The following is a 12,556-nucleotide window of genomic DNA, read 5'->3' on the forward strand; positions in this document are numbered from 1 at the left end:
GAGAGTGATTTACATGAGTTCGGGTCCTTTGCTGTGCGGTACAGAACAAGATTCATTGTCCTCACCCTCCAGAGGACCTTGCAGAGTCATGCACAAATGATCATCCAACACCACCTCTTGTTATTTCCAAAGCAAAGCTTTGATTTGATTTTTAAATAGGCTCTGTTCTCCCACTCTTGCATGTGACTGGTGTCTGCACTGTACGTGTTCCTGGGTCTACATCAGTCTTTGCACCTCAAAGATGTGACATTTTATTGCTTGGGTAGGGGGAGGGTGTTGTCCCTCATGGGACTCCACCAAGAGTAGAAATCTGTTATTTTGTGCTTGGAGGAAGCATTGCTTGTGTTCTGTTTATACAGTAAATATGTTCCAGAAAGTTTTGCCTGTATAGCAAATCATGTTTTAAATGCAGTCCGCAAGCTCACTTATACCAAGGAAACCAGTGCTCACTCCTTTGTGGTGTATATAAACACTCACCACAGGCGCCTGGTGGTTCTGTTGTTGGGCATCTGCCTTTGGCTCAGGTCGGGGTCCCGGGGTCCTGGGATCGAGCCCTGCATCGGGCTCCCTGCTCAGCGGGGAGCCTGTTATTCCTTTACCCTCACCCCATTTGTGCTCTCTCTCTCTCTCTCCCCGCCCCCACATAGGTAAATTAAATAAATAAATAAATAAACACCACATCTAGGAAATATCAGGAAACTAAGGGGAGCTTCAGTGTCGTTGGTTCAAATGCTCATTAAGACCCTACACCACATGAAGGAAGCTGGTGACTCACCACGCCTCGCATGGTCCCAGTACCCTTACAGAACCCACGGTCTTGGGGCAGGGTGTGAATGTGGGGGAGTGAGGCTCAGTCCCTGATGTCAGGGCCCCCATTAGTCATGCACAGGAAGCTGGGCTCTGGGGCACTAGGGAGCCATCCCCACAGGCCCCTCTGACCACACACCCACATGCTTACGTGGACTGGCCAGGAGTCCGTGGGGCAGGAAGCAACTCTGGTCTACAGGCTCCATGTGCCAGCCATGGAATCAGTCTGTCTGGCTTCACCACCCCTGATGGAGCTGTGGACAAAGTCTCAAACCTCTCTGCTCCTCTGTTGTCAAATGAGGGGAAAGCATAATACTTCTGTCTGAGGACTGTTATGAGAATCGAGTGAGATAGGATGTTCCAGTACATAGCACGGTGCCCGGCTTGCAGTGAGCCCTCATTTGATATTGGTCATCACTACCAAGATTGGAGCCTTCACCTCAGTGGTGCCCATTCCACCAAAATAGGTATTCGTTTTCTCTTGCTGTGTAACCAGTTACTACAAACGTAGCAGCTTAAACAGCCCCCGTTTATTAGCACACAGTTCTGAGCCTCTGGGCATGGTGTGGCTGAGCTCTCTGCTCCCAGGGCTGCATTGGCCAACAGCATTCTCATCTGAAGCCTTGACCAGGAAAGAATCCATTTCCAGGTTCTTGGCCCACTTCAGTTCCTTGTGGTTATAGGACTGAGGTCCCCATTTCTTTGCTTTCTGCCATCTGGGGGCTGTGCTCAGTTCCTAAAGGCCACATAGCCCCCTCTATCTGCCAAGCCAGCAGTGGAGAACATCCCCACCCCCCTCCACCGGAATGCCTCTTACACTTGGTATCTACTTCTTCAGAGAGAGCCCAGTCCCTTTCAAGGGCTCACTTGGTGAGGTCAAGTCCACCTGGGATAATTTCTCTTTGTTAAAGTCAACCATGCCAAATAAAATAGCCTAATCAAGGGAGTGATTATCCCATCAGTCATGAGTCCTAGGGATGATACGGGGTTTGTCATACCAAGGGCAGGAATCTGGGGCATACCTTGGAGTTCTGCCTACCACGCCACCTTTTCAGCAAGGCACAGATTTTCACTCCTTCCTTCCATTTGGCAGCAAAGAAGCAAAGTCCTCTGTATTCTTTTTTTTAGCCATCTGGGACTACTGGCTGGACCCCATACCAATACTGTGGTTCAGGCCTCGAGTATTTATATGCCCAACATCCCATCCCAGCTGTGGCAGGGACTTTGGGGAGTGTCTGCACTTCCAAGACGGTCCAACGTGGTCCTGCTTTCTCTCCAGCCTCCCCGGTCAGCACTGGCCCTTCTGTCCTGGTGTCCCCAGAAGACAGCACCACCCCTACTCTCTTGTGGGTGGTGTCCTACAAAGAGGAAAGTCCCGTCATAAAGGATTGAAAGTGCTGGGAAATTTGGGTGACAGGTTCTGTGTCCCAACAGCCATTGCTACCAACGTGGCACTCATCTGTCTCTGAACGTCCAGCTTCCAGCACTTCTGTGGTGAAAACTAAAGCAAGCCTTTCCTACACTGTCAAGGGATTTGTTTTCTCTGTGGAGAATGTAGCTAGATACCTCCGGTTGATTCTTGTGGGTGTTTCCAATCTGACAAGGACCGAGAACCCCCTGCCATGGCTCTTCTCCCCAGAAGTCAAGTCATTTCTGATGTATTTCTGCACATCTCACCCTCTTGCCTCATGGTGTTACTGTTGCCCAGAAAAGGGTGGTTGCTCATTAAACCACCAGTTCTTGCTGTGTTCCCAGAGAAGTGTATGAGACTGTGCAGTCGATCTACAATTCAGCTTTAAATTCTTTTTCAACTGTCCCCATCTCAGCTGCTTGTGTTTGGTTTCTAGGTTCCCTTCCTTGTTCCTTTACTTTTATTATGATTTTCACCCAGGTAAAGTGGAGACCAGCTAAAGGGATGGTGAATGGTACCAGCAGGAAACATGCCACATCAGAGTGCAGGCCAGTGTGGCTCGACCTGTCACTCTTCCAAGTCTGCGCTGTCAGCAGCAAGGATGGGAACTTAGGCCTCAGGGCCCTCACTTCTCCACACCCACCTAGGTTGGTTTCTGAGACAGAAGTGCTCACACTGCTGAAATTAAAATTATTTGTTGTCACTTTCACCTGCCTTCCTCCGGCCATCCCTCCTCTGCTTCCAAGTTTATGTGTCTCAAGAGAAGGTAATTTGCTTTTGCAGAAGACTGCCAATGGCCTTTCCCCCTTTTTGGTACCTAGCTCTCTGAAATCTTCTCTGAAGTCCTGCAGCGTTATAACCTGAGTGAATGGGTGCTGCTTTACTGAGTGGTGTGCAAGGAAGCGTGAGCTTATCTGTCGTACCTGTGTTTGATGTGCACCTAGCAGCCGGACCATGGTCTGGGGTGTCGATGGAGGGAATGTATGTTCAGCCAGACTCATTCTGGATCAAAGCAGCCTAGGCCCAGAATCGGGGATAGCGTCCATCTTTTATGTCGGTTTCAGTCGATCACTCGAGGGCTTATGTGAAGAAGGATTCTGAGGCCACGTGTGGCCAGCACCAGACGGTGCGGGTGTGGCAGTCCTCGGGTTCTCTCTTTGACAACTCTTCCCTGAGTTGCTTAATGCTGTTGGCACACATAAGATCCACAGGACTAAGGAAATTTTATGTAAATCAGGTTTCCCTTGCATAATAGAAAGAGAGCCCTTTGGTTTTGCCAAAGGACTGAAGAATAGGGGGGCTTCGTGGCTATAATCCAGACACCTCGACCACAGTCACAGGATCTTATTGGTCAAAGTGCTTGTCCATCAGTTTCTCTAGGCACAACAACATGCAGAGAAGGATGGCCATGAGTTCCTGGTGTAGGATTTATTCTTCAGAGTAATTCCAAGGTCCCACTTTTGGAACGGCATTATTCCTTGTTTCCCAGTGCCCCACAGATCTCGGGCAAGTATATTAGTACATTATATGTTCATAATGGACCTACAGCATTGGCCATAAACGCCACATCACAGAACCATATGTAATAAAGGATGTTTTTATTTTAACTCAAATGCTCAGAAGTTTGTCTCATGGCAAGGAGCCTGAAGTCATGTTCGGTACAGCTCACAGAGCGGCTTCTGACTCTTCCGTCAGGAAATGGTTAGTCTGACCGCCCCAAGTGGGAGGAAGAAGACCACAAGTTCTTACACAAATATTTTCATTGTGATTAACTTTTAATGTCTTGAGCCTGCATTGACTGATTTATTTCGGTCTCTTTATGTTTGTCGGTGAAGGGAAGAGAGTAAGCAAGACCTGTGCAGAAACATTTCTTACTCTAAACTGCAAATGTATGAAGTGGTAACAGAGCTGTCCCTTCTACAAAAGAAAATTGTTTTCTCCAAAATGATTTTGACTGAGTTTTGGGTTTTTGCATTGTAATCATTTAACAAATATTTATTGAGCTCCTACAATGTATAGCACTGTTCTAGACCCTCAGGATGCGATACTAAAACAAAACCAAAAAATAAGCTGCCTTTAAGGAGATTACTGTTTGTTTCCTTTCATTATTTCATAGGTCTATATATGGTGTTAGCTGTTTATTCCAGTGGTAATGCTTTTTCTTGGTGGATTGTGAAAGATGAGTGTTTTCTTAGTTTGGTTAGATATAAGGTCCTGTTTTCAGTGGGGTTCTGATGTGTCATTTCTATTTTCTTTTGTTGGAGTTGAAAGAGTAGTTTGTAATGAGAGTTCTCATTGGTTTAGATTCTTTTCTCTATCACAAGGAACAATCTTCTAGGGAAGAATCAGCATTTCATACCAATTTTTAAAATTGTGCCCTTCTACCTAGCCTGCCTGTTCTCCTAAGAAAGGCATTGTGAATTGCATGTTGATCACACATATAAGGGAAACAGCTGTTATATACTGTTTCGAAGATATGGATATACATTCTTTCTCCTCCATAAATCAGGATTTCTCAACCTTGAAGCTACTAACATTTGGGGCCAATTAATTCTTTGCTGTTGGAGGCTGTCCTACATCGTAGAATGTTTAGCAGCATCCTTGGCCTCTACCGACTAGGTACCAGTAGTACCTCTTATCCCTGAGTTGTAGCAACCAAAGGTATCTCCAGACATTGCCTATTATGTCCCTTGGTGGGGGTGAGAGGAATAAAGTCAACCCCAGCTGAGAATCGCTGATGTAAATGATGTGATACTGTGACTCAGGTCTCACATCTTCTAATTACAGTAGATCAGTGAAATGCCTGAAAAAAGTGCCTGGGACAAGAACTGTCTTCTGTCTGGCCTTTGTGGGAGCTCAAAGCAACTTTCTGCCATGAAGGAGTTAATATAAAGTAAGCAAGATATTTATCAATCCTATGAAGCAATACCAACAACAAATGATGAAATTCCTTCAATAAATCATGCCTTGGACATAGTTTGCATTTCCTATTGGAAATTTTTTAAACTGGCATTCATCTACCATAAGTTAGAGAGCATGTTGGACCCAGTATACTGTAAGTTAATCTCGAATGATTTATGCTTAAATGTGTTCCAGATTGGGTGATCTCAGCTCAAGCAGTAGGTGGCTCATTTCCCGACATTTCCATTCTCAGGAACTGACATTGAATTCCATAAGTATTTATTGAAATGTGTAATGTAAGAGGACGTTAGAGCAGTCTGATGCTGCTTTCATGTCCCTTTTCCCCAGAAAAGCAGTGCTCAGAGCAGTGCCCCCCGCCAAGAGTCTCTGTATCTGATGTGGCATTCCCCACTTTGGATTGCAAGATACTAAGAAAAACTAGTTCTTTCTTCTTCACTGCTGCAAGTCCCTTCCATTCCTGTACCAGCTTTGCCCTCTCCGGTGAACACATGTAATTACACATGGTGTCATGTGTTTCTTATTTGATCCTTTGGTTCCATATGGGCCACTTTTCAGAGTTTTGGAAGGGGCATCCATTGCATGTTCTACCTACCCCCATCAACCTGACGGAGTATTATAGTCCAAAGTACGATCATTTAACCGAATTAACCTTGTATTTCTGAATCCTCTTTCTTTTTCACGCATACCAATAGATTAAAAAATGCAGGGTCAGCTGCAAATGTAAGTCGCTGAGAGAAGGGATGGCCTTGGATGCAGAGAGAAAGGGTAAAAGAGAAACATCCTGGGCTAGAGAATCTTCACTTGTTTGGTTGCTGTCTATCGAGCATGTGCTGTGTGCCGGGCACTGGCATTATAGCTCTGACAAAAGTGGACAGGGCCCTGTTTTCCTGGAACCCGCAGTCCACTGGGCAATGAGATAAGTGGACAAGCCATGTTTTAATATGGCACAATAGGTGCCATGATGGGAGAAATCAGGATGCCATGGGAGCACTTAGGAGCATCCCGCCAGCCTTGGAAGGCAGGTGTGGGGATCCGAGAAGGCTTTGCAGAGGAAGCAGTGTCTTACGTGGAACACGAAGAATATGTTGCACGTCAGGAAAAAATGTTCAAGGCCACATTCCAAGGCCTAAAGCAAAGCAGAAAAAATTGAACCTTGAAGTAACTGAGAAGTTCGGCATGTTTGGATAGTAGAGTGTGAGACGGGGAGAGTGAGAAGTAAAAAGGAAGCAAATAAGGTTGCTTCTCAGGATTCTGACTTGAGCAAGTCAGTCATTGATGGTGGCATTTCTACGATAAGCACAGGAGAAGTAGGTTGGAGGAGGGTGGGGTGACAATGACCTGAGTTTTTAGTCCACCACTAACTCTAGAACATGAGATTGATTTTTTTTAGTATTTTTGAAAGATGTCAAAAGCTAATGGAAATTTGGAAAGTTAATTAGCAGCTGAAAATGATTTTGTTACTGTAGGCTATCATGACATCCTGCAAATATACCCAGACCTCTTAGTTTCTACCAATTTTATTTTATTTTTTAATTTTTTTTAGAGGGGGGGAGAGGCAGAGGGAGAGGGAGAGAGAGAATCTTAAGCAGGCTCCATGCCCAGCCCAACGTGGGGCTCGATCTCTCGACCCTGAGATCACTACCTCAGCCAAAAGCAAGAGTCAGACGCTTAACCAACTGAGCCACCCAGGCGCCCCTAATTTTATTTTTCATCCAGCAATGATTTCTTAATTTTGATACTTATCATCATCTTACTGCTTAAAATTTACCAGGTGTGTGCCTGAAGAATGGGTACCCGTGAGAAAAGAAGTATGGTGAGCTGTTCAGGAGCTGTCTTCTGGCTTTTCCAGCATTCCTCCACCCTCTTGCTTAGATTTTTTTTTTTTTTTTTTTTTTTTGCCATAATGGAGGTTTTTGTTCTAATATTGCATGGACTCACTTCCTAGAGCATACATTATTCTTTTAGATGACTAAAGAAAAGCATAATAAGTAGTCTTGGGCTATCTTTAAGCAGGTGTGTAATGTTCGAGGATTTTAAGGGGTGCAGGCCTCATGTGAGGACCTTGGTGCCTGGCGACCATACGCTGTGTGGCTCCTGTCACCCAGAGCACAGGGGGAACGAATGTGATTGTCAAGTTAAGGGCCGTGAGATCGCTTCTAACCATCAGCCCTAGCCACTGCTTTTCCTCCTTCCCTTTCAGGCCTGAAATAGCCAAGGGCGAGCCTTATAAATGACCCAGCAACCCGGCAGCTAAGGAGCATGCAAGTTCACGTGCCTCCCTTTTGTTTTCGGCAGGAATTTAGATAATGGGCTGTGTGCAATGTAAGGATAAAGAAGCAACAAAACTGACGGAGGAGAGGGACGGCAGCCTGACCCAGAGCTCCGGGTACCGCTATGGCACAGACCCCACCCCGCAGCACTACCCCAGCTTCGGCGTGACCTCCATCCCCAACTACAACAACTTCCACGCAGCGGGGGGCCAAGGACTCACCGTCTTTGGGGGTGTGAACTCTTCATCTCATACCGGGACCTTGCGTACCAGGGGAGGAACGGGTAAGAATTAGGCTGTTCTTCATTTTTTTGTCAATTGAACATTTGTGTTCCAGTCGGCTCCCTTTGACTAAGGATTTAACATTACGTTTTTCATCATCAGTCTCCATCTACCCACTGCCAGATGAAGGGCTATTAAAACAAACAGGGCCTGATGGACAAATGAAATGCTGGCTACAGTGGTGCGAGGTGGCCCCAAGTAGCTGCTCTGGGAGGATTCTGCATGGGTTAGGAGATAACAGCTTCTACTAAGATACTCTAGGCCAATCAGTGGTCTCAACCTTGGCTGGCTGACTCAGAATAACTAGCAGCTTTTTCAAAATGCTGAGTCCCATCCCACATCTTTCGAATCAGAAGCTCCGGGACTGGATCTGAGAATGTATGTTTTGAGTCCTCTAGATATCAGTGCACTTTCCTCCCATCCCCCGGTTAAGAGCCACTTTGCAGGGGTAGCACCTTCTCCCTCATCTTCCTAATCGTCAGCCTGCCTGTCACCTCCCAGCCGGTGGGGATGTTTGGCAGCATTTGTTTTTGGCCATTGATCTTCATTAATTCTCTTTCTGATCTTCCCATCATCTTCCATATGACAGAGTTTACCAACCGTCAAGTGTATCGTTTATCTCTTGTATTTCAAAATCAAATGTTATGTATCCTTAAAGAATCCTTCTCTTTTTTTTTTAAGTTTCCTTCTCTTTCCCACCACGAGGCTCTGTTTTACTGCCATGTACATTTGCTGACTTAGCTAATACTTTGTGAAATATCTGGCATACATTCTCAGACATATGTTTTGCAAAATATTTGAAAGTTATCTCATGCATCCTTAGCCTTCCAGATCATCTCCCAGCATGTGAATCATGGTAACTAGATACTTGACATTATTTGTTCCAAAACTGTTTTGTTTATTAGAAAAGTTTAAAGAAATATACATCAACCATTGTGCTCTTGGCTCATCTGGGAGCAGAAGTCTTATATAAGGACTCACTGTGCCTTTTTACCTGGGGAGTTGGCACTACTGAGACATTAGCAGGGTTTTTTTCCCTTTGCATGCAACACGGCAGTGTGGTTATATCCAGGGGACCTGACCCAGAGCTTTGGGCATTGTATCATTGTGTTGTAGTGGATCCAACTTTCTCTTTAAAGTAGGCCTCGCATGAGCTAATGAATGTTAGTATACTTACTAATCTTTCCTACCTTCCTGGAAGGCACCTGGGATGGAGGGAAGAAGGAAAGAGGCATTCTATGGAAGTCTGTCTCTGAGGATGCAGAAGGGGAAAAAAAGAGCCAAAAATGCACCAGCACACACTTCCTGTGCCTGCTGAGTTCTTTGCCAACCAGACTGAATTCTGCTGATGCAGACATTGACCTTGTTCATTCATTCATGAATGCTGGATACGAATCCCTGTGTCTGCAGGTATCATTCATAAAGTCACCGGAAGGGAATAGTTGCCTTGAACATGGGAGTCTCTACTGTAGTCAGGGACAATCTTTTTTTTTTTTTTTTTTTTTTACATTTTTTAAATTTTATTATGTTATGTTAATCACCATACATTACATCATTAGTTTTGATGTAGTGTTCCATGATTCATTGTCAGGGACAATCTTTATAGTATAAGAGGCCACCTGGTCCCTTTTAAAATTTGGAAGTTAAAATCTAGTACTCCCAAATGTTGGCAGATTTCTCTGCCTTGTATTATTTGGCTTTGTTATATGTGCATATCTGTCTCTCCACCACTGCTTTTAGTGCTTTAAGGCCAAGAACAGTGTCTGTGTGCCCTGTGACCTCCTTTGACTCTCCTTTCCGTCCTTAAAAGATAAAAACCCCAGTGAGAACTTGCCGGCCGATGCAGGGTGAGCGTGGGAGATTGGAAGTGTCCGTCCTCGTGTTCCTTGTCTTCCACACAATGGGGCTTGGGTTTGTTTTCAAATTATGTAACAAAAGGAATCTGTTAATAGAGTGTTCAGTGAGAATAAGCATGACCTTACAGGCTTCCACTTCTTTGTTTTAAGCCAGTCTCTTTTCCAACCTTTCAAAGAAATTTAAAGTTGCCAAATGAGCCCTGCTGCTTTGCATGGTCAGACCGTCAGAATGCCAGTCCTCCTACAGGAAGCCCCACTTGGGATCGGGTGGAAAAACAAGTCCCACCTCCTTCTCTGGTTTGCGGATAGCCCCACAGGCACATCTGCTCCCTTGGAAGTACAGACACAGCAAAATGGCAGTTTGCTAAAGAGTGGAATCCATGTTGTGTGTTCTTTAGGCCACAGCAGGCACTTTGAAGTGTGCGGAGATCAAAATGAGGAGCCAGAGAGCAGAGAAGTGGAATGTATTAGTTAATAATTGCTGCATAACATATTACCGCGAACTTAGCAGCTTTAAAAAAATACATATTTAGGATCTCACAGTTCCTGGGGGTCAGAAAACCAGGAATGACTTTACTGGGTCCCCCATTTCAGAGCCTCTCACTGGCTGCAATCAAGGTATGTTGGCCGGGCTGTAGTCACTACCTCACAGCCCACCTGAGAAGGATCTGCTACCAAGCTCGTGTGGTGCTGGCAGGACTCAGTTCCTCATTGGCTGTTGGCCAGAGGCCACCCTCAGTTCTTTGTCATGTGTGTCTTTCCAACATGGCAGCTTGCTTCATCAAAGTGTTCAGGCCAAAGTGGCAGTACAGAGCGTCTGCAGGGAAGACAGAAGTAGCAATCTTTTGAAGACTAATCACTTATGGGACATCCCATCACCTTTGCCATGTCCTGTTGGTTAGAAGCAAGTCACTAGGCTCACCCACACTCGGGGGAGGGGGATTACACAGGAGCATGAATACCAGGAGGTGGGACTCAAGAGGACTACCTTAGAATTCTACCCACTATATGAAGGAAGTCCTAAGCCAAATGGGATGCAGGAGATTTTCTGTTGTCGACAGCAGACTTGTGCAGAGCAGGAAGGGCCTCTGTGGGGAGTCCACCAGATGAGAAAATGTAGGGTGGTTATGAGGAGGAGTAAGGACTACAAATCAGTGCAAGGATAGGCAAATTTGTGGTAGGAGAGACGGAGTCCCCAGAGCAATTGCAGATGCCAAAAGCAAGACATCCTCTAATTGGGGTGAGCATTTATGGAGAGGGTCTTCTCAGTCCCAGGCTGCAGAAGGAGTTTCCTGTTACATTCTCCATTACTGTGATCTGTTTTACCCTGGACCTAACGTGGGCTCTTGAGAGGAAGGGAATTTGTATCTGTAACTGCTGCAGGCCTCACAGATCTGAGCTGTAGCACCACTGCTGCCCCTTGGTTGTGGACATAATGCTAACGCCTGCCTCTTCCCGAGGGCTCAGAGAGAAGGGCACCTCCAGCTCTAGGCTGCAGTCAGACCAAATAACGCTTCCCCTACAAAGACCAAGGCATAACTTCAGCCCTGCAGCCCTGGTTGCACACATTAATTACATCACCACCACACCATATTATGGTTAGATGTAGATTTTGAGAATAAGATTTTAGTGAAGAGCTCATTTCTTGGAATTAATTTCCCCTTGTGTAATAATCTCTCCCCTTCTGATTTTGTTTTGTCAGGAGTAACCCTGTTTGTAGCCCTTTATGATTATGAAGCACGGACAGAAGATGACCTGAGTTTTCACAAAGGAGAGAAATTCCAAATATTGAACAGCTCGTAAGTTCGGGGAGGGACAGGGAAGTATGCATATCTTTCAGATTGGGAAAGGATACTTGTGTTACCAGTCTGTGCCTTTTTAGTCTCTGAAATGCTAAGAGAACACTTGGTAAATTCATTAATGTGTAGCAGTTGAACTTGAGAAATGAAGAGTTGATGAGCCAGTGCAGTATTTTCTGGCACTGGTGTCCAAGGAGCTTTTGGGGGGCCGCCATAGTAGCAGAGTTGATGCTTTCGGTTTACAGGTTGGAAAAGTTCCCGTATTGCCCCCTGCAGATCTGCATTTTCAGATGATTGGCACAAAGCTTGGCTATCCACATTACCCTCTCTCTGCCTTGAGATGGGTTTTTTTGTTTTGTTGCATTTCACAAGTTGCACTAGCTGAGCCCTCATTGACAGCTGGCAACAAGTTCCTTCTGTTTTCAAAACTGCTAAATATTCTGATTGGTGAAGCCTGTGGAGGCGTTTCCCCAGAGTGAAAATGCGCGAGTGACTGAAATCTTTGTGAGATGGAAGGAGAAGGGACTTCGCCCACTTGTGAATGACTACAATGCGTGCATTTTAGATGGGACCAGTAGGAACAACAGTTAAATAGGCAATGGGGAAGTTTCAAGGGTCAGAATCACTCATTGTAAGGGTAGAATCAAATTCTACATTTAATACCTATAAGAAGAGCAAATATAGGTATATATGGCATTATGTATAGGCGTATTTCCCTGTAGTTTTTAAATATTGCCTCTATTAGGTTAAGGCAGTGTGCCTGCCCAAAAACTTCTGGCTTCAAAGAAAATGGTGGTGGGGGCTCCCGGCTGGCGCAGTCAGTAGAGCATACGTCTCTTAATCCTGAGGCTGTGAGTTCGAGCCCCACATTGAGTGTAGAGTTTACTTAAAAAAAAAAGGGAGGGGGCGCCTGGGTGGCTCTGTCAGTTAAGCATCCGACTCTTGATTTTGGCTCAGGTCATGATCTCAGGGTTGTAAGATGGAGCCCATGCGGGGCTCTGTGCTGGGCACGGAGGCTGGTTAAGATTCTCTCTCTCCCTCTGCCCTCCTCCCCCCCCAAAAAAAGAAAAAGAAAATGGTGATGTCCCCATCAGCAAGTCAGGCGTTCTCCCCTGTCCTCAAGTTTTCCTTGTGAGTGCTCCGCAGGGACCGGGGAGGAATGCCACCCCAAGGCTGAGGGCCCACCAGGAAGTTCTCCTATGCTGCCAGC

General features: G+C 45.6%; 1 protein-coding gene across 10 annotated transcripts in view; it reads left to right on the plus strand.

Annotated features, from left to right (window-relative positions):
• FYN (FYN proto-oncogene, Src family tyrosine kinase) overlaps window positions 1-12,556 on the plus strand; it is a 211,248-nt gene that overhangs the window by 147,656 nt on the left and 51,036 nt on the right. For 7 of the 10 annotated variants that reach the window (XM_036105335.2, XM_078054854.1, XM_036105332.2 and 4 more), the window contains 2 exons: window positions 7,436-7,693; window positions 11,250-11,346. In XM_036105335.2, the coding sequence (XP_035961228.1) occupies window positions 7,447-7,693; window positions 11,250-11,346 (344 nt within the window). In that variant the 5' untranslated portion in view covers window positions 7,436-7,446. Of the gene's footprint in view, window positions 1-2,719; window positions 2,866-5,005; window positions 5,112-7,435; window positions 7,694-11,249; window positions 11,347-12,556 lie in introns of those variants that run through there. The other 3 variants (XM_036105329.2, XM_036105333.2, XM_036105330.2) reach the window with 2 other exon arrangements.

Source organism: Halichoerus grypus, chromosome 9 (assembly GCF_964656455.1).
Source record: "Halichoerus grypus chromosome 9, mHalGry1.hap1.1, whole genome shotgun sequence".
In the NCBI taxonomy this organism is placed as follows: Eukaryota; Metazoa; Chordata; class Mammalia; order Carnivora; family Phocidae; genus Halichoerus; species Halichoerus grypus.